Here is a 21,491-nt window from a genome sequence, read left to right as displayed (position 1 = left end):
TGTGTGTGTGTGTGTTTGTAATTATAGAAATCAGAATGGATCTAGTTAATTTGAAGTAAGATTATTTTGTTAGTTAACTTCAAGAAGGTTTCAACACTTAAAGTGATAGAAATGACATGTATTCTTTCTTCAAATTACCCATATGGTACATAACCTTTTGTTTTACACATATGATCATTAAAGTTTCGATTAATCTTTCAATACGGTATGTGAATTTATTTTTACACATATGATTATCAAAAACGTGGTGCTCCACGAGATATCATCAAAACTTTATCATATATGTACAGGAAAAGTTTGCATAGCATATTAGAACATAAATTTTGAACTTTGATGACTGTATATGTAGACGAAAGTTCAAGTACCATATGGGTAATTTGAGGGAATTATGTGTGTCATAAAATGGATTAGGCAATGTATACAGAAGATTAAGTATTGTTAATTCTAAAAAAGGTCAACAGAAATTGATATGATAGGCTAAATGGTGTTCTTAATAAAAACTTAAATATAAGGCGTCAATTGTAATATATAAATACTTGATATATATTGGGGTTATAAGCTTTGCACATTTATTCTACATCATTGTTTTTTTTTTTTTTATATCAGTTACTACATGTGCACTAGCTATAGAGGCTCTTGACCTGCTTCGTGAACGAAAAGATGGGTTTGACATTGTAATAAGTGATGTTAACATGCCTGATATGGATGGTTTCAAGCTTCTGGAGCATGTTGGACTTGAGATGGATCTTCCTGTCATAAGTCAGTTTGTTTTAGCTAATGTATGCATATATTACGAGATACATATATACATATATATATTGAGTTATTAATGAACTGTATGCAGTGATGTCTGTTGATGGAGAAACAAGCAGAGTTATGAGAGGTGTCCAACACGGGGCATGTGATTATCTACTGAAGCCAATTCGAATGAAGGAACTCAGAAACATATGGCAACATGTTTACAGGAAAAAGATACATGAGGTGAGAGATACTGAAAGTCATGAAGGCCTTGAAGAGATTCTAATGATGAGAAATGTATCTGAACATTCTGATGATGGCTACATGCTTAATGGTGGTGACATGACGCCAGGTAAGAAAAGGAAAGATGCTGACTATAAGTATGATGACAAAGACTTTGCCGATCATTCTTCTCTCAAGAAAGCAAGAGTTGTTTGGACCGTGGATCTTCATCAGAAATTCGTTAGAGCTGTGAATCTTATCGGTTTTGAAAGTGAGTCATCACATACTTCCTTCTCTCAGCTTTTCAATTACGAAAGAAAATTTCTATTTTTATGGTTTTGCTTTTTTATGGCAGAAGTTGGTCCTAAGAAGATACTTGATCTCATGAATGTGCCATGGTTAACCAGAGAGAATGTTGCAAGTCACTTGCAGGTAGTTTCTCCAATTCTTGCCATTTATGTATTCTTTATATACTTGTTTTTCTTTCTTTTGAAGGGGATAAAGTTCTTTCGATCAAAATACAGATGACAAAATGAATGGGTCAGGCGAGTTGGGTAATAGGATAAAATCGGTTCAGGGCGAGATGCAACGGGCTGGGTAGGGCCAACCATAGAGCATCTTCTTTTTTTTCATTTTTAAAACTTTGTAAATAATTTGATGTAAAATATGATTACAAAATATATTACTTACAATAAATATATAATAGTATAGATCCTTTAATTTAACTTATTTGATCCATCTTATTTTAAAATATTTTTGTATGTTTTACCCATTTGACCCGCTACAATAAACTGATTGACAATTAGATCTCTCATAAAGTGTCTTTAAATAGTGCAGAAATATCGTCTCTACTTAACTCGGTTACAGAAAGATGATCTTAAAACCTCATCCAGTGGACTAAAGCACCCAGATTTTTCTCCAAGAGATGCAGCTGGAGAACCTACAGATCCTTCACAGATGCAACAAAAGGAAGCCGTCGTTAGCTATCACACGCCCGCCAACACTAGAATCCATGAAGTTGATGTGAAAGGTACTCCTCCATTGCAGACGATAGAACCCAAGAAAGTATTGACTGGGTATGCAGCCAACATTGTAAACAACGGAATTAACCAATCTTTCGGCACAGCTCAGTACTCCACATTTAATTCCATATTGCCAACTCAGTGCTCTTGGAATGGAGGTTTTACGGAAATTCAGTTCAAACATGAACACAATCCAAACTTTCAGGCACAAAATGGCCTCAATAAGCTTGGACTGCCAACTCAACAGATGCAGTCCATTCCCCATGGACCACCGTTCAGTAAAGAAAGAGACAAACCGGCTAACGCAGCCTCATACTCTGCATTATCCCAGAACCTTATGCGGGGCTTCCAATCACCTGATCCCGTTACCAGTTCAACGTGGAGTATGAAAGATGATCAACAAGTGCAGACCATTGCCCATGTACCCCCTTTCAGTAAAGAAAGAGAGGAGCAGGACAACTCAAGCTCCTACTCTGCATTATCCCAGAACCGTATGCCTAGCAATGAATCACCTAATCCCGTCGCCAGTTCAACATGGGGTGTGAAAGATGATCAACAGGTGCAGTCCATTGCCCATGGATCACCTTTCAGTAAAGGAAGACACAAACCGGCTAACTCAAGCACCTACTCTGTGTTATCCCAGAATGTTATGCCAAGCTTCCAGCCACCTGATCCAGTCACCAGTTCAACATGGAGTATGAAAGATGATCAAAGTTTAGAACAAAGTTCCATAGATAATCTGGAATTGTCACCTTTTTCACTTCAAGGTCAACATTGCTCTTCAACATATCTTGACATGCAAAACAAGGGATTACCAGAGTGTAATGATCCAGAGTTCATTACTGATTCTTCAAACTTATACGATGCACTAAGGTTCGACTATGAGTACCCCCCTGACTCATTGGAATATCCAGTAATATATCAAGGCCTGTTTATAGCCTGACCTTTCGACTTTATCACCATAAGAAACTTGGTAGTTATGCTATTTGTTATCGCCCGTTATATGCATTCAAGAATATCAAAAGCTTGAAACATTGAGTGGGCTAAAGGATCTTCTTCAACAAAAGTAGAGGCATGCTACACCGACAAAGGAGAGACTATTTTGTTTGGGTACATACATTGATCCTTTGCAACACAGATTAAATAGAAGCTTGTTTCTTAAAAGATAGAATAATACTTTTTACTTGAATACAAAAACTGTATTAAAGATTATTACAACATCTAACCCTTATTGAATGATGTTGAAAGAAGCAATCAACAAACAGCATTGCAGCACTGTACTTCTTAGCTGCATTATGCATCCAACGTCCTAACCTAACCTATTGAATCTTGCATTTTCTTAGCTGGCAGACAAGCCATAAAACTACTTAGTTTTTTCTTATTTATTTCTATAAAATTCTTTGGCTTGGATGATGATTTCCAAGGAGATCGAAAACAAGTATCCTGAGTTGGCTTCCTTCCAGTTTTTGGTGGAACCTGCATGACAAAGAACATAATCTTTAAGCATTCACTCTACTTCTTGCCCTAATTTATTTGTTTTATCATAAAGGCATATAGATCAAAATGAGCCAATGGCGTGCAGCTCAATTGGTAATGGGTTGGGCATCTTTGCCACATACATAAAGTAAACTGATACTCAAATCCTGACAGGTAGAGAGTATTAGCTTACCTTCTGTGTGTTATTACTTTGCGCTTTTGTTTCACTTGTACTTGCTTTGGCTTCTAGAGCAGTGCTACAGCGCAACCTATTATTTTCACTCCTTGTTTTATCCTGTAGAAGAAGAACATGGATTATCTGAAGTTTATTCTAGACGGTTCAGTAATAATTGAAAAGTACCCATGAACATATCAAATTAGGTGAATATAAACCTTCAATTTTGGTTGAAGCTGAATGGTTTGTGTCTCATTGACTTTGCACTTTTGTTCTAGCTTCTGAAAGTACTATAGTGAAGCAAAAAAACATGAGAAGAAAACATCAAGAACATGAGAGAATGTGTATGTAGTAGTCATATGAAATCTAGACTTACCTCTTTACGTTTTGCTGCTCTTTCGTCACATTTGAAACTAAAAGTTGAAGGTACAGTTGTGGGCTTTGGTTTCTTTGTACATGCATTTGGTGCTACTAAATGGCTGATGCAATATTTTTAAAAGTTATTAGGACACATAACATGTAAACATTGATGAATACATATGATCTATAAACAAAAATTTTAGACCTCTTTCTCTTTGGTTATATGATATATAAAAAGAAAAATTAGCAGGTTCTTACTACTTTGTTGAAAGGGACTTCAACGCAACTTTTCTGCTTCCATTGGTCGAACAACCAATAACCGGTTTAGACCTGCAAAACCATAGTAACTTATTGTACATTCAAATTGCCTTCTTTTCATACTTCTCTAGAATTTAGAGTCAATTACCTTTTGCTTTCTGGTTTTGGGAGTACCTGAGAACTTTTCTTTACCTCATTCTCTGAGACCTGCAAATCAAACAGAAATGATTAACCCGTACAATGATTGCAATGATATGATACTGAAAGAAAGTTGAAAGAAAGAAAGTTGAGGTACCTTGGTTGCTTTATGTTTACTTAAAGTTTTTGAGGTCCCATTCTTGTTTCGAGCAGGAGAAAAGTTCATTGATAAATGAAGGGATTGTAGAGCTGATCTCTTTCTCTCCATCACATCTGTTACAGTCTTCTTGGGGACAATTTCAGGAGCCAGTTCTTTAGGAGGACTTTCAAGCTTCTTGTATTCTTCATATTCACTCGAAGAATTAAGCAATGAAATCTCAGGTTTCGCCAGCCTTGATAATTTATCACTATCAGCAGCATCCTATAAGCAACATCGTCTGAACATTAAAACCTTGTAACTTATCATCAGAGCATTAATAAATCTCAAAATCCGTGGGCATACCTTGATGTGTATTTTCTTATTCTCAAAAAGTGTTATTTCCTCTTCCACCTGGCCTGTACTCGAGATGTTATCATCATTACTGATTTCTGATAAATCTAAATTAGTACTACTTGAGCCAACATCTTCGTTTGATGCTATTTCCGATTCCACCCCTATGCTACTCGGCATGCTTTCATCAATATGGGGACCATCAATAAGCATTGCTAACTCATTTTCTTGCGTGTCATCATTGGAAGAATATGCTTTCGAGATAGCAATAGGATTAATGTTGGCTGTAGTATATGGTAGAGGAGGGGGGTAATTAGGAACTTGGTTTTCTTTTTGAGGAGAATTTGCAGCTTTTTTGGCTGCAAAGTTCTTATAATGTGCCTCAAAGAAAGCTTTCTTCTCTGCAACTGCACCAGGTCTAGAGTACTTTTTAACATCCTCTAGAATCCGATTGTGAGAAAACGAAGACCATTTTTCCCAATTCAATGGTTCGGTCATAAACCGCCCGAATGAAACCGATGTCGTTAAAGCTCGGAGGGGGTCTCCCTGTTGCACATAATTTATTTATTTTTCAGGTTTTAGATAGCAATATAATCAGAAGTAACACGAAAGTTAGAAAAGGACTCCTTTGACCCTTATAAAGGTAAAAAATGTTTGACTTTTTTGGGCTGGCATTCATAAGGTAAGCAAGAAGATGACATGTTCAAGAAAAGAAACCATACATGCAGAATCTCAATCCAAAGCCAGCAACTTAAATTTAGGCAAAGAAACACATATTCTCTTGGGATATTTGACTCTCTTAGTCATAATTTTGACTCTCTGAAGTCTTTTATTACATATATTGTTGATAAACATGGCATATTCGACAAGTACACATACGTAAACTTGATAAAACATAAATTTCAAGAAAACTAGACAACCATCAATACCAGAATCTGAAGTTTAAGTAAAAGATTCCAGATATAAACAATATTTAATCATGATATTTGACTCTAATGAGTCAAATTTGGACTTTTTAAGACAGAAGTCCTGAAAAAAATCACATTTTTAATAATCTTGATCCTAACCCTGACATTTCAAGAAACTAACCATCAGGGGCAAGTTATTTTATGCGTATTAATCGATCATAATTAGGGTTCAAATTAGGATTGAAATAAATATTAAAAACCAATAAAACCCCAATCAAAATCCATAATTAGGATTCAGATAAAATATTAAAAACCCAGTAATTCATAAAAGCAAATAAATCCTATAAATCAAACAAAAAAAATTAGGGTTTTTGATCAAGAAAATTAAGTTTACAAATAAAATAAATTGATAATAGAAAATCCCAATTTACAAGTCAAAGAAATATTAGAACCAAGTAATTAAAGCCAAGAACACCCTAAAAACCTATTAAAAATTAGAAATTTAGATCTAGAAAAATAAGTATAGATACAGAATCTATAACATAACAAATAATTTTCAAGAAACATATAAAACTAATGCAAGAAGTTAAATTTAAGGCTTAAGATACATATAATCCAAACCCCATATAAACCCAGAAACAATTTTCCAACAAATTAAACTTTTCGATAATAAAATGTATAAATTTCAAGGAAAAAAAATAACCTCTTTAAACTCGCAAGAAGCGAATAATGGATGAGAAATCGAACGCATTAAACAAGGTGATGCTGCTGCTGCTTCACCCATTTCTTGTAAACTCTTTTCTGCGAAGTTTAATGTATATCTTGGGTTTAATTTCTTGGTAATAATAAGAAAAAAGATTGGTGGTTTTTATGAAAAATTTTAGTGAAGAAAAGTGTGTGTTATGAAGGCGGTTGAGAATCTCCCTCCAACGTCTAGTTTTGATTTTCTGGTTTTCATTTGGGATTAGGAAGATTTTGTTGCGGGTCCCACTCATATCACAACGGCTATATTTATGCATAGACTGTTAATTATCATATCATGGGAATTAAAATTTTTATTTTTCTTATATTGTTTTAACCAGATCTAGTTTACATTGTCTTAACCGGATTTGTTAGCATCCTCGCCCACAATATCTTGTAGAAGAAAAAAACTCAATTAAACTGTCTAAAGGCACAACATATAACTGAGATAAAACTCTGCCCCTTAACAAAAGATTTGTGTATTTGTTCGTTGGTGGTAATTAAAATCTATATATTAAATCTTTACTTTTTTCGATTGTATAGCCTAATAAAGTAATAAAAACTAGTCATAATTCATATATTATGATCTCGTAATATTATAAACTTCTAATCGGATTTTTCTTTGAATAAAATGATATTATAAAGTTAAAAACATCAATGTCCGGTAACAATTGAATAAATAACCTGTAAAAGTAAATTTAAGTATTTATATTAAAAGCTTCGATAAAAGTTACTTTTCTTTTCAATTTTGATTAAGGTTCTAATAAAAAACACAATAACTTAAATCCTTATAGGTTGTTGCATTAATTAGGATATTTTGATCTCACAAGCCAAAAACAACTAGTAAAATGCTTGTGTGTTGTCCGAACCACGTGTCATGGTTATTAAAGACCAAATAAATCATCAACATAAAATTAAATATAGCTATAAAAGAAAATTTTGATAGATACAAATTTGAGAATAATATACAAAACAATAATAAAGATATGACTAGAACACAAGCCAAAACGTAAAATGAAATATCTTCAAGATACATACCTTGTTAGTTACTAAAGTATAGGGTAATGGAAAGAACCCTAGCCTCAATATCATAATTGGATACCCATCGATTCATCCCATATGAGTCCTATCTTGTTACCAAAGTATATGTTACAGCATGTAAGAAAATCTAGTTTTATGTGAGAAATATAAAATTATTTTCATTTCTACACGTATTAATATTTCATGTCTTCCAATCTTCCATATCTAACTTAACATTGGGGTCATGAATCTTCCATGTGATTATATTTACATTTCTTCACACCTTGATCTTTCATTTCTTATAATTTAACTCACGTGTTGTTAGCACAGTTGCACAAATTGTTGATAGAAACCCTCTTCCACATTGAAGTTGATCCATCATTATCTGTTACATTTTTTTCGAACGGCAAAAGAATTATATTTATCAATAATAAACAATCACTAGCAAGTCGCTAGAGGTCACGATTACAAAGTCTAGAAATACAACAAAAAGTACACATTATAGCACCAACCCAGAACTTTAACTGCAAAGGTCGTAAAAGGGTTGAAAAAAACTTACGCCAATTACAAGAGAACCTAAGATGTAAGGAAAAACCCCATCAATGAAGGCCGAGTCACCGGTTTTCACTTCATGGTGTGTTGGTACGACTTCATACAAGTTCTAAGGAAACAAGACACATCAAACAAACAAGAAACCGAAAATCAAATAGCAATGGGTCTCGCATTCCAAGATTCCCATGAAAAAGTGTCTTTCCTGTCCTGATGATGGATCCAAAGATAAGATAGAGAAATGATAAAGTTGAATATCTCTTTGCTACTCTCGTGAACAGTGGCGGATTCAGAAAGTCGGGATAGGGTATGCATTTTTTAAAGGGTGTGGTGATCCATATACCACATATTATTGGCCCTACGCGGCTACACCAATTGGGTTGGGGGGAGGGGGGGAGGTTGGTAGTTTTGGATGTTTAGAGCTCCATTAGGAGGATAATTAGTCGTTAAACAAAATTTTATCGATAATGATTTGCTTTCTACAAATGAAACTTTAGTTTAGTATTATCGTATTAATGGATCACTAAAAGGTAAGAGAAAACTTATCCTTAAATATAAACCTACTTCAAAATCTATTAAAAATCCTAAATTATAAAATGTTAAATCATAAACTAAAAAAGAATATCATATGCTTACTAGCACTTATTGGATAATCAATAGTAATAAAACTGAGACCCAAATTTACAAAGTTTTAACATTCAATTAAATAAGAGTATTTATCTTAAAATTTTACCACAAAGTCAGTGAGAGAGTCAATAAAAGAAAGTGGGTATGCAATATTTTATTCAAGGATATGCATTGTTAAGATGTATCTTGAAATATATATAAAATTTAAAGTACTAACACTATTTGTAGGTCTTTAAGGGTATGCATTTGCATACGCTAACTTGTACGTAGGTACGCCAGTGCTCGTGAACATCATTGTGAAGAGAATAGCCTCAAGTTTATAACGATTTTTGACTGGGATTTTAAGATTGTCACTCTAAGAAAGAAACGATTCGGGGTGTCATCTGGTACTTCTAGATCCAGCCACGCATGCAAGAGGCATCTTTCTCTATAACCAGCTTGCATTCAGGAAATATATGTTTGGTATATTCAACACCATTTGAACAGTTGTAACATCTTACAGTTGGTTGCAACTCATAATCGTCAGAATAATAAATTATTGACATATCATTTTTCATGAAGACATAAATCAATATGGTGGTTGAAGAAATCTTTCTTTTCAAAGTATAAAACTGACGAGGCTTGTGATTTTAAAAAATCAAACGTTACAACTACACATATGATCTTAAGTTTAACAGCCTTGATTTCATCGATTGGAGTCTTATGATAAATTCAGTAATGAAAATGTTACAAAAGATAGGTAATATTTCTTGTTAGCTAGAACAAACATTTTTTATTTTTTATTTTATTCTTATATAAAGAAACACCCAATATGCCCTTGCTAATATAATTTACATTATTCATGAGTTTATTGAATATTCAATATACCCTTAATAAAAGGGTTTAGTGCTACGGAATGCAATAAACTATGACCGAAAAGTTATAGTGTGCACGAACTAACTATTTTCTTTATTCTATGGCAGGAAAATGGCTAAACATGTTATAGTGGACAAAAATCTTTTTTGGCTTATGTGGCACCGATAAATCCTTATTTATATATAATTATAATTATCATACACCTGTAACCAGACTCCAAACGCCATCCTAACAAAAATGATCACTACAACCAGCCACCAACTCTACCACCACACTTCACTTACCCCATCGGCCACCTCCATCGAGAACCACCAACTCCCTACCACCACAACGATTAACCTTGATCCAGCCTTCATCGTCTTCATCCTTTCGTGTATGGTCGTCGCCGTCTTTTCTTCTTTCCCAAATCTTTGTCTGTTGGAAATTATAGATTTTGTGATTTTAGGAAATTGGGGGTTTTATGGATTTTAGGGGTTTGGGGATTTTCTTGATTTATGGATTTGGGGGTTAAGGGATTTAGAGATTAAGGGGTTATAAATTTTCAATGAGAGTTATTGGATAAATCTTTGTCACCGTCAAGTATGGTCGGAAGATGCATCTTGGTCAACGGTCAATCAAGTTTCACAGCACAAGGTAGCACTTTTCTTGTTTTTTTATAAATATATTATTCCACATAATATAAAAAATAAGCAGTCAAAAAGGAAAATTCAAAGGTGGTAACCGGCTACCTTTATATCAGGTCAATTTTAAATGTTATAGAACTTTTTAGCAGGTTTCCGCCATAGAATAAAAGAAATCGTTAGTTCGTGCACACTATAACTTTTCGGTCATAGTTTATTGTATTTCATAGCATTAAACCCTTAATAAAATTGATAACAATATATATCCCTTAAATCTTAAAATAATTAGATTACTTCTTTTACATCACTAACCAACATTACCCGCTGCCACCATTGTTACCCGTCGATGCCACCATCATGCCGCCTCTAGCAACATGTTCACCATATAGTGTGAGTATTTAGAATAACAATGTATTCATTCGGTTTTTCACAAAATATGAAAGGTAAAGATATAGACCATATTAAACCTAGATTATCCCCCATGTTACGAAGAAACGATCTCATAACAAAATTCTAGAAGATACAATAATAATAATAATAATAATAATAATAATAATAATAATAATAATAATGTGAACATCAATTCCATAAATAAATAATTTTATGTATATAAATTTCATATTTATTTTCATCCCCGATCGATCCAATCGGTTCTAAAATAGAGATCCAAATCACCACTTAAAAATAACCCATGTGACACACCCATACAAACCTCGGTTAATCCGTCGCTAATCACTATATATATACTCCCGACTCCCAAAATTTAATAATTACTCTACTCTCATTTTTTATCTCTGTCCAAAAACCCTAAAGACAACCATGGGTAATCAATTAATCTAAAGTTTATTTATTATTACATTCTTTAATCTTCTGATGTGTATATAAATTGCAGGATCTGATAAGAAGATTAAGATCGGAATCAACGGTACTTGCTTTTAACTTGATCCAATATATAATATTATATTTGAATTGTATATGTATGTATTTATATTTGATAAAATGTAATGGAATGGGAATGAAAAAATAGGATTTGGAAGAATCGGAAGATTAGTAGCGAGAGTAGCACTGCAAAGAGATGATGTTGAGCTCGTTGCCGTTAATGATCCTTTCATTACCACTGACTACATGGTACCTACCCCTTCGACACGTGTTTTACTACATTTTAATTAAGATTTAAAACATATTAAGTTCTCTAGTTTGGCATTTATAACTTTATAAATTTTGATAAGTTAATGTTGCTAAGGCTCAAATTTCGTGCTCCTTGTATTAATATTTAATCAAATTTAATATACTTTTCATAGAATAATTTACATTGTTTGATCCTGTTGAAATGGCCCGATAAAGGTTATTAAACTTCAATTTTTTTCATACAAAGATCAGTTTAGTTTCGACTTTCGATCCATGGGTTTGACATGATAGGGTTTTTTTTTTTGGCCCTCGAAAAAAATTCTGCTGCCGCCTGGCTGTTTGTGTTCAATTAGTGTATATACTAGTTTTTTTTTTTTTAAGTTATCAGCTAATAATATAGGTATAGTATTTGTTTATGTGTTAGAAATGCTAATCGTTGGCACCAACATTCGTCACTACCGAGTAGACTGAAGTTTGGGGTTTTGTATTTGGTTTTTCGATTTTAGAAATCTGATCTTGAATTTGGTTAACCAGAGACAGAAAATGATGCATTTGTTAATTTCTTATAAATAAGGTTTGTTTGGATTTTTGATATCTTGTGACGAGTTAAAAGGGATTTAAGTCTAGCATATTATTTTTGTGGAGATCAAGTTTATTTGAAAGTCTATAGCTCTCTCACCAAGGAAAATTATTTGGACATATAACAAGAATAGATGTGATACTAGATGTACTGCATTTAAATTAGTAAACAAATTAATGATTGAAATTATTTTGTTTGAGGTTGTCTCCACTGAAATTTCTTTTAATACCAACTTGCGATGTGTGGAAGTGTATTTTGCGGTGCAATTATTCAGATTCATTTGGGGTTAGATCTCAGATGTATGCGTGTTAATTACATAGTATAAATCAAATATTTAACTTAACGGTTATTGTACTTGGCAGACGTACATGTTTAAGTATGACACTGTTCATGGTCAATGGAAACATCATGAGCTTAAGGTCAAGGATGAGAAGACCCTTCTTTTTGGTGAGAAGCCAGTTGCTGTTTTTGGGATCAGGTAAGGTTCGAGCTATACAGTCTGGATCTTTTAATCAATTTAATTACTATAGTTTTTCATCTACATTTTCCATTTAGGAACCCAGAAGAGATCCCATGGGCTGAAGCTGGGGCTGACTTTGTGGTCGAGTCCACTGGAGTGTTCACAGACAAGGACAAGGCTGCTGCTCATTTGAAGGTCCAATTCTATCTTTGTTTTTTACTTGTACCCAGCTTCAGTTATTTTACTTTACGAGCATAGTTCCCGCGTGTTGCGGCGGCGTTGGAGATGAAGGGCGGTGGTGGAGATCGGGGGAGGTGGTGGAGAATGAGGGTGGCGGGTGATAGAAGGTCAACGAGAGTGTCTAATGATTAGAGAAAATGGGGGAAATTAAAGGAGGGTATATAAGGATTTTATGTTTAAGTAGGGGTAATTTAGGAAGAAAAAATATGCTTAATTTCTCAATCCTAATTCTCTTTATAAGGGGGTATAGATAATCTGGTTTGCTTGATCTAAATTACTGAACATAGGGTTTTGGCGACTTCACTTCACTGCACTTTAGTTGATCTAACTCCTTTCTATGTGCAAGGGGCTTCTAATGTTGATTTAAGACTTTCACATATGAGTGATAACATGGACTGATTCAGGTTGGTTTTGTTATTCTAGGGTGGAGCTAAGAAGGTCATCATCTCTGCTCCCAGCAAAGACGCCCCTATGTTTGTCATGGGTGTCAATGAGAAGGAATACAAACCTGAGCTTAACATTGTTTCAAATGCTAGCTGCACAACTAACTGCCTTGCTCCCTTGGCTAAGGTCAATGATCATCATTGCATTTGTGATATTATGGTAGTTTTCTTTCCACCAAACAAATCTGATTCAGATTTTGTGCCTCCTGTATGTATATTTTTCAGGTTATCAACGATAGGTTTGGTATCGTTGAGGGTCTTATGACAACAGTGCATGCTATGACCGGTATGAGCAATCTTAATTGATTAAGTACTTAGATGGATCATTATGTTACCTTAGTTTATGGTAAAACATGTTTAATATTAATTTAATTTTATTTCAGCCACTCAAAAGACCGTTGATGGACCATCAATGAAGGATTGGAGAGGTGGAAGAGCTGCCTCTTTCAACATCATTCCCAGTAGTACTGGTGCTGCTAAGGTAAACCTTTGGTTTAGAAGATGAATTTGTATGTGTTACTAAGTTTCCCAAACATGTTGGATTGACGTCTTGAAATAATTCAGGCTGACTATTAAAATATATATAGTCATATCTGATATATGTAAACACATTCTTTTGAATTTTATGTGGAATCATCGAACTGTTTTTACTAAAATGTATGAACTTCTTTGGTAAGCAAGTTAAAATTAGAGAAATACATGAGCAGAACACAATTTATTTATTTAATTTAACATTTTATCGATAAACAGAAGACCTGTGATTTTTTCTATCTACATGGTTCCATTCTAACTGTTTCTATTCATGTAGGCTGTTGGTAAAGTGTTGCCAGCTCTTAATGGCAAATTGACCGGAATGGCCTTCCGTGTGCCGACTGTGGATGTTTCAGTTGTGGACCTAACTGTGAGACTAGAGAAAAAGGCTACTTATGATCAGATCAAGGCTGCTATTAAGTGAGTTTATTTCAAGTTCTTTTCCATGTTCTTCCGAGTCCCAATATTTATTCTTCTGTGTGTTATAAATCTGAATTCAAATGTCTATTAGTTGTTTTCTTATGATGCCCCACTCACAACTTTTCTTTGATTAACCAGGGAGGAATCAGAAGGCAAGCTCAAGGGTATCTTGGGATACGCTGATGAAGATCTTGTATCTACAGATTTTGTTGGTGACAGCAGGTGAACATTGAATGAGATTTCACATTTAAAAACAGTCATCCAGTCATCTTGTGTCCTAGTTTTTCATATTTTTTCTCGCATACAGGTCAAGCATCTTCGACGCCAAGGCTGGAATTGCCTTGAATGATAACTTTGTGAAGCTTGTCTCCTGGTACGACAATGAATGGGGATACAGGTACTTACATCATATGTACATCTGTTACAACGTACTTCTGTATACATCTGAATCTACATATACTTGTATAAAAGTGTGGCAAAAAGAGTGAGTGGGTGGGTTGTCTGTAATGGGTCAAAAACAGTTTTGGGTCAAAAACATTTTTGGTGTGAATTGAAACATCTCAGGAGTATATTGTTTAATTGATACATTGATTATATGAATAGAAAGATTTATGACGAAATTTATTTACATTAAATACACTTTTGGAATTGAGATCACTTTTTGACCTGTAAAAATAGAACAAACCTTGGATCCATTCACTTATGACTTATGAGTCTGAGTATGAAATGCCACCTTAATTACTCGTAATATTTATTGCCATATGTCCATGATGTTTGGTTTTAACCTTTTCAGTTCTCGTGTTATTGACCTCATTTGCCACATTGCATCTGTTGAAGCATAGAAGACGTTCGCTAGATAGAGATCATTGTTGAATGAAGGATTTCATCAGTCTTTTTCTGTTAAATTTGAAATAACAAGGAATTTTAAGACCCTATTTTTTTGCAAGTATTTTGGATTTTGAAATAGCTTGTTGGGGGAAAAGAATTAATATTTTTGTATCTGTTTGCTTTTCTTAATTGTATTTGTGCCGAATCACCTAAACCCGGTACTCCGGTAGTGCTATTCTTACAGGCCAAGTGGCCAGTCATTCACATCAGCTGAACCTGGCAATAGGAGTGCCAGTTTTTGACTATTTTTACTCTCGCAATGCCAATGCTGGTTTTAAGCTTTTTTCTGACTTTTTCACTGTTCTTGTTAAGAATCTATATAAGCCAAAGAGAATAAACGAAGAATCTATATAAGCCAAAGAAAATAACGAGAAAGGGTTCTTCCAAAGTAGAAATAACCCATGTGCCTAGTGGGATCTTTCATTCAATTTTTTTTCTACCAAGAACGTTTTATAAAACTTTGACTTTAGAATTTGGAGTATCCTACTTTCACACAATTCACAACCCAAAAAAAGATATTGATCTAATCCACGACTTGAAATTATCAAGCGGCTCATCTCTTACATCAGATGGACTCTTCTCCAACTTGTGTACTGGAGTCTGATAAAAAGTTGGGCTCTCGACTCCAACAAAATAAAAAAAAGTTGTGCTCTTGTCTCCAAGAAAATAAACCATAGTACTTCAATGGGTCTGATCAAAGTACTTGAAGAGAAAAAAGCTCAACAATAAACCACTATCCAATTGCCGGGTTTACTTATTCTTATGTGTATTCTTTACACCAACAGTGAAAGTCTGATAAATAGTGAAAAAGTTGAAGCTTAAACCGCATTGCTGGGTACCGGAAACAAGGTCAGAAAACGGCACTACCATTGTCGCTTTAGTTGATGTGGCATGTGGGTAATAACTAACCAACTTGTCTGTAACATGTAGAATGAAACCCCAGTGGCATTGCCAGGTTTAGATGAAATCCGGCAATATCAATGCCACGTATACTACTAAAAAAATTGCTCCAAAACTTTTTTTACAATTTGAAGATGGAATATGTCGATTTTAACAATAAATTCATAAGCAAAAAGATCTAATAAAATGCATGATTCTATTAATGATTGATGGTGTCTAAATTTTAAAATTCGACATTCATAACTTGACAATCGTAAACAAGTAACCAACACCACATATATGTTGTGTGTGTGTGTGGGGTTAGTAAACATTCAAAAAAACCATTCGTTTTAGTTCAATGAAACTTGGTAAACATTCGATAATTTGTTCATGAACATTTCCCACTTTCCTATTATAACATTGATAGAGAACTATCTACTTATCTAGATCTCACTTTTTATATTTCATTTTTGACAGGATCAATATTGTTACCGTTTTTATTAGCATTTTTTCCAAATATTGAAATCTGAAAGAGCCAAAAGTATTTTGGTTTACCATATTCACCTTCAACCCAATCTTATACTATAATTTACCCAAATGTTACAAAGCAATCTCATATGTCTAATTCTCGTTAATTTTGATTCTATTAATTGACCTCAGGTTCGAAAAATATAACCACAAACCAATCATAAAATACAGTTTCCAATACAAAACATACCAGAATCCCATATTAGAATCTTGAGTTTGAATTCATTTGACTACATTAGTATTAACTAGCCTTTAAAGTTACTCTGCCCTCAAGTCCTCTTTAAACAAAACTGCGGCGTATCAAAATTAATTGTAGGTGTCAACAAACTCTAGTCACTACAATGTCCAGTAAAGCAAAATCATATCGAAACCTGAAGCACCTGCAACAATAGTTTTCACCAAACTTGGTAAAATTGTTTGCATTGCCACCAGCAATTATCGACACTGATATGATCAGGGCTAAGTTCAATGTACCTTGTCAAGCTTTTCATTATAAATCGAACTCACTTCCTTGCAAAGGCTTTCAACATCCATTGCATACTCCCTATGATCTTCCTCCAGAGATAACTGCTGCAATTGATGTCTCATCCTTTCAAGTGCCCCCTTTAATCCACAGAATCCGTCATCAACAAGACGCTCAGTTGACTTCAACAGCAAAAGGTTCTTAACAGCAAGAAGTACCTGAAAGATGTCTCACCAAAAACCAAAATCATAAGCCATGAAAAGAAAATATAAAGATATACATAAGACAAATACGAAAAAAGCATATCAAACAAAAACTATTATTTTCATGTAATGTAATCGAGTTAAGCCGGAATTCCCTAGCCCATATCTAGTCAAAGTCTAATGGCTGGTTAACATCCCCCAACTATATTTGCATAGCAGAGGGAAAAATAGATATGAGCGAGGTCATATTTGTATGTGAAGATCAAAATGCGTATTATGTTCCACAAACTATCCAAGATAAAAGAAAAATAAATAAATGTTTGCACCTAAATACAACCTTCTCTTGGAGATCTAGATCATCTGATGCTGTCAAATCAATCACTGGCCTCACTAGTGCACAATTGCTGAGAAAAGGGAGCTCCAGTTTGCTACTGTATTCTAACTGATATTCAGCAAGATCAGCAATAAGTGACACTGATCTCCTTTGTAGTCTAACATCAGCAGTGGCATTGCTCAAAATGCTCTACAAAACAAGTTTAGGATCCAGTTAATAATTTATGCAAAAGCCTTTTAAAAATGGGTTTGTCGTTCTCCACCTATATATTATTACCTGGAACATTGACTCTCCACCTTCTGAATAGAAGGATGCAACACCATTCTGGTTGTTTCTAATAACTGCGGAAACGGCATACAGTGCTTTTGTGGCTTCCTCTATGATACCAGATTTCACCATCATCATTAGCTTCGGCAATGCTCCCAGTTCAAGGACCTAAAAATCCACACATATACAGAACTTACGCATTACCCACAGTTGCTGATACAAGTTAAGTTGTATCTATAAGTAATACTTGTAATAGACTATAAGCTAACACATAATGACCTTCAGAGTCATGATTAAGATATGAGTATCCATACCTGATTCTGAACTAAAGGATTGTTTTGACTGGCTTTACCAACAATCCATGCAGAAGTCGTCCTTATTCTGGAATCTGAGTTACTAAGTGCTCCAATAACCAAAGAAAGACCTCCCATTTTATGCAAGTCTGAAGGAGATAATTTTACGGGACATTTACAAACTGATTATGAACGAGACACGGTAATAAAGGTAGTTCAGAGGGTTATACATGAATCAATGATTTAGCCGAACAGTATGGATAAGAAAGTTTATTGATAGCACAGGGCACAATTTCATTAAAAAAAGGAAATTTATACAAAAGAATCCAGGCCAGCTTTCTAGAGGCAATTGTCTTTTCAAATTATGCTCAATGAAACTCATAAATATATACACACATACACACTTCATAAAAATCTTATATATCTAAGTCGTTGGCCAGTCAATTAGGGTTGAAAAGGAGGCTCGCAGACGACAGTTTTGGTTTGAGCTCTATTTCAAAAATTAAAATCATAAATGAATTATTAGGCAAAAATTGATCCAACTGGGCTCAAGCTCATACTATCTACTTAAACTTGATGTTGAGCACATCAGAAAATACTCATAGTTGCGACAATCAATCTCAAGCTTGAACATTGGTGATATTTTTATGCCCATGCAACCAAAATTTTGAATAATGAGATAAACGTTCCAAATTATTTTCATGCCCCTGCACACCCTCAAAATGTCTATCTGCATGTCCAACAACCCGAAATCCTCAAGCTTACAAATTTCAGTTTTTCCTAATCCAATGAAGACCTTGAGATATCCAAGTTAACATTAAGCAAATAATTTTCAGTAAGTTAAGAACAATTTCTCAGCAGAAGTAAATGGGAGCATGTTTAAGATGTTCTGTTTTTTAAAAAAGAATATGCATCTACAATCATGAAGTCTGTGATAAACCATGCATTATGAGTTCAAAGCAACCAAATCCAATCTAAACAAAACCCTAGACAAGAGGACAAACATACTAAATGGAACATACCATTGGCATTATCGATGGCCTCAACAAGTATCAAAAGTTCCTCTAATGCACGTTGATGGTCTTCCAAACTCAAAGATGAATTACTCAAGTCATCAATCGCAATTTTCATCAATTTGGCGTCTGATGGCATTTCTAATTTCTCCACCAGTTCCTAAATGTACAAAAAAAAGATGATAAATAAAGCTAAAACTGTCATGAGAATATGGTAATTGTGTTTAAAGTAACAAGAAAAAATCACAAGTGTGGAGACTAATTGAACCCTTGGACTAGTAAACAGCTTTTTGCAGGACCTCACTGAACCCTCAACCATTAAGGACACCTAATATACACCTTTGGTGCCACTAGGCCAAAGTAAATAACACCACGGTTATTCAAAATAAACGAGCACATATATAAGGACGGTGAGATTAAAGGAAACTGCTTGTGATAGCCCAACATAGGTTTAGATGCATACAACATATCTCTACAAAGGCGATGAGTAACAAATGTGGAGGCAACAATTAGGAAGTAATCCAGAAGTATCTATATCTAATGACCAATATTACAATCAATGATTTCTCGGCTTCAAAAAAAGCTTTAGATCTATCTCTCTTACAAGCCCGCTCCCTACAATAATACCCAATACCCATGCGCAAAGCGACTACTTCCAAAATGTAATGACCTCCATCTTAAAAAGTCTCTTGCTTATACATACACTAAACAGTTTGGTAACCGGATATATCAAAATGTCAAACACTTGTCCCCCGGAACTATGCATAAACCTTAAACTTAAACTTAAAATATATATATACATATATAATCAGACAATATATGTAAACAAAAACCAACTGGGTTGGATCAGTATATATATATATATATAATCGGACAATATATGTAAACAAAAACCAACTGGGTTGGATCAGTGGTTGGAGCCCTTGCCTTTGGAGACAGAGGTCATGGGTTCGATCCTCATGCCCAGCAAGGCTGGAGGTCCTTTTCTACCTTTGGTACAGAGGCGGAGCTAGGATTTCGAGTTAGGGGGGATTACATTATATAAAATGATACGCAAAGAAAATAATTAGAATAACATAACAAAGTGTTAGCATTAGATAGACAAAAGAAGTCAAAACTTACAGATTAGTACAAAATAAATACGTAACTATTGCAAAAAGTAAGTTTGATGGTTGCGAATGACCTTCTTGTGATAACACAACCGATTATAAAAAAAGACTAGGGAAAGTTATACTCCGTATTTGCTAAACGTATAGACTAAAACAATTTATTTCTCAAAAACACCATCATTTTAGATTGAATAAACTAAAAGGAACTCATTAAAAAATAGAAAATAATTGGTACAATAACTTAAAAGAAATTACATAATCAAGTAGAAAACAAAGAGAGACCAACTAGATTTGTGAATGGTGAAGCTTTGAGGTATTCATCTACTTGGTAAGTACGTTTAAAAAAGTATCAAAACATATATGGGCTTAAAGTAATTTTGTTAGAAATGGGCTATACAAAATACATTGAAATTGGGCCATTGAGGGGGGCTGGGCACCCCTTGGTCCCTCCCCTCCCTCCGCCATTGCTTTGGTAGAACCTGAAAGCAGCCTATCTACCTTTGGTAGGGGTAAGGCTGTCTACATCTCAACCTCCTCCATACACCATCGAAGACAGTATTTGGGACCCAAAACCCGTGAAAGACGGCATTGGGAGTTACTTAGTTACTTTTCTAGACAATATATGTAAACAATTTGTACAACGTACGGGCATTAAGACTAGTATAGATATACATATAATATCAAGAATAAATGGCATAAAGATGATTGTAATACCTTAAGTTCCATTTGACGTCTTTTTAGTTCATCTATTGATAACTTCTCAATATCTTTAGCTTCTATTTCTAATTTTTCGGGATCCGAATTACCTGCCATCCAATCCAATCATCCCAAATGTTGTATATATTATTTTGGTGTACAAACATTTTACTGCTGCAACTTAAGCATAACAAAATCCTTCAAAAAAAATTTTTTTTTCACATTGTATATAGATACAGATAGATATAGGAGGATATACCTATAGCCCAGTGTAACATCCCATCAAGAGAAGGAAATCCGCCGTCAAGTTCATTATTATTATTATTGTTCAACAATATTTCTTCATCATAGTTTTCAGGTTTTCCGGCTACCACCACCACCACCAACAAGACAAAAGCAACCGCCATTAGCTTCCGTCCAGCCATTATTATTGACTTGATTTTGACTTTTGTTTATCTGGAAAAGAAATACTCGCTTTTATTCGACTGATTAATTTAAATTTTAAAACTAAATGAAAACTCAAGATGGAGTATTTATAACAGAAAAAATAAAAAAAAACGGATGACATCAGTTTTTGTTGTTTCAGCCAATCACAATCCTTCAATGACTAATTCCAATTTCCCTCTCATTATTTTCATATTATAGATTATAGATTTATACTGTAATAACTAGATTTTTAACACTTCTCAAATACAGGTTTTACAACATTTTGAATATAGAAATTAATATATAGAAAAAAAAAAACTTATACATTAAAATGTAAAAATATACTTAAAAAAAAAATTAAAATAGTCAAATGTAAATATTTAATGTTAAA

The 21,491-nt window shown here is 34.1% G+C and overlaps 4 protein-coding genes across 5 annotated transcripts; 2 read left to right on the top strand and 2 right to left on the bottom strand.

The window, feature by feature from the left end:
- The first annotated feature begins 677 nt into the window (after window positions 1–677).
- On the top strand, window positions 678–3,126 carry LOC122596715 (two-component response regulator ORR26-like). Its single transcript, XM_043769339.1, has 4 exons — window positions 678–759; window positions 845–1,231; window positions 1,316–1,392; window positions 1,798–3,126. The coding sequence occupies exons 1-4, from the start codon at window positions 693–695 to the stop codon at window positions 2,923–2,925; spliced, it is 1,659 nt and encodes a 552-aa protein (XP_043625274.1). The 5' UTR covers window positions 678–692; the 3' UTR covers window positions 2,926–3,126.
- LOC122596714 (protein WVD2-like 7) lies at window positions 3,122–6,706 on the bottom strand. 2 transcript variants are annotated; one of them, XM_043769337.1, is made up of 9 exons: window positions 6,491–6,706; window positions 4,892–5,425; window positions 4,547–4,810; window positions 4,400–4,458; window positions 4,252–4,323; window positions 4,010–4,112; window positions 3,852–3,923; window positions 3,652–3,753; window positions 3,122–3,458 (listed from the first exon to the last, which is right to left on the bottom strand). In XM_043769337.1, the coding sequence occupies exons 1-9, from the start codon at window positions 6,569–6,571 to the stop codon at window positions 3,297–3,299; spliced, it is 1,449 nt and encodes a 482-aa protein (XP_043625272.1). In that variant the 5' UTR covers window positions 6,572–6,706; the 3' UTR covers window positions 3,122–3,296. The 2 variants fall into 2 exon arrangements, with proteins under 2 accessions (XP_043625272.1, XP_043625273.1); XM_043769338.1 differs by having other exon boundaries at window positions 3,852–3,914.
- A 4,136-nt stretch (window positions 6,707–10,842) lies between these two features.
- LOC122594892 (glyceraldehyde-3-phosphate dehydrogenase, cytosolic-like) lies at window positions 10,843–15,000 on the top strand. The gene is made up of 12 exons (XM_043767190.1): window positions 10,843–11,022; window positions 11,092–11,124; window positions 11,227–11,327; window positions 12,270–12,385; window positions 12,463–12,562; window positions 13,031–13,177; window positions 13,276–13,336; window positions 13,434–13,531; window positions 13,859–14,001; window positions 14,140–14,223; window positions 14,309–14,398; window positions 14,795–15,000. Exons 1-12 carry the CDS (start codon window positions 11,019–11,021, stop codon window positions 14,841–14,843), a joined length of 1,026 nt encoding a protein of 341 aa, XP_043623125.1. The 5' UTR covers window positions 10,843–11,018; the 3' UTR covers window positions 14,844–15,000.
- Window positions 15,001–16,440: 1,440 nt separating this feature from the next.
- Window positions 16,441–21,154, bottom strand: LOC122597721 (nucleotide exchange factor SIL1). Its single transcript, XM_043770287.1, has 8 exons — window positions 20,934–21,154; window positions 20,693–20,784; window positions 18,879–19,029; window positions 17,878–18,005; window positions 17,573–17,731; window positions 17,300–17,485; window positions 16,771–16,977; window positions 16,441–16,676 (listed from the first exon to the last, which is right to left on the bottom strand). Exons 1-8 carry the CDS (start codon window positions 21,097–21,099, stop codon window positions 16,656–16,658), a joined length of 1,110 nt encoding a protein of 369 aa, XP_043626222.1. The 5' UTR covers window positions 21,100–21,154; the 3' UTR covers window positions 16,441–16,655.
- Between the last annotated feature and the right edge of the window lie 337 nt (window positions 21,155–21,491).

This window comes from Erigeron canadensis, chromosome 4, assembly GCF_010389155.1.
Source record: "Erigeron canadensis isolate Cc75 chromosome 4, C_canadensis_v1, whole genome shotgun sequence".
Lineage (NCBI taxonomy): Eukaryota > Viridiplantae > Streptophyta > Magnoliopsida > Asterales > Asteraceae > Erigeron > Erigeron canadensis.
The sequence above is the reverse complement of the archived record's forward strand: the minus strand, read 5'-3'. Positions and strand labels throughout refer to the sequence as shown.

Bases quoted from the DNA above. Each gene is read 5' to 3' on its own strand.
- LOC122597721 (XM_043770287.1), bottom strand. From the start codon at position 21,099: ATGGCTGGACGGAAGCTAATGGCGGTTGCTTTTGTCTTGTTGGTGGTG. The intron at 17,732-17,877 runs GTATGGATACTC...GTGGATTTTTAG, and splicing joins ATCCTTTAGTTCAGAATCAG to GTCCTTGAACTGGGAGCATT. The intron at 17,486-17,572 runs GTAATAATATAT...CTTGTTTTGTAG, and splicing joins GTGGAGAGTCAATGTTCCAG to AGCATTTTGAGCAATGCCAC.
- LOC122594892 (XM_043767190.1), top strand. The intron at 12,386-12,462 runs GTAAGGTTCGAG...TTTTCCATTTAG, and splicing joins GTTGCTGTTTTTGGGATCAG to GAACCCAGAAGAGATCCCAT. The intron at 14,399-14,794 runs GTACTTACATCA...TAACCTTTTCAG, and splicing joins GACAATGAATGGGGATACAG to TTCTCGTGTTATTGACCTCA.
- LOC122596715 (XM_043769339.1), top strand. From the start codon at position 693: ATGCCTGATATGGATGGTTTCAAGCTTCTGGAGCATGTTGGACTTGAG. The intron at 760-844 runs GTCAGTTTGTTT...AACTGTATGCAG, and splicing joins GATGGATCTTCCTGTCATAA to TGATGTCTGTTGATGGAGAA. The intron at 1,393-1,797 runs GTAGTTTCTCCA...TAAATAGTGCAG, and splicing joins ATGTTGCAAGTCACTTGCAG to AAATATCGTCTCTACTTAAC.
- LOC122596714 (XM_043769337.1), bottom strand. From the start codon at position 6,571: ATGGGTGAAGCAGCAGCAGCATCACCTTGTTTAATGCGTTCGATTTCT. The intron at 5,426-6,490 runs GTTATTTTTTTT...TATGTGCAACAG, and splicing joins CTTCTTGCGAGTTTAAAGAG to GGAGACCCCCTCCGAGCTTT. The intron at 4,324-4,399 runs GTAATTGACTCT...ATGGTTTTGCAG, and splicing joins CCAAAACCAGAAAGCAAAAG to GTCTAAACCGGTTATTGGTT.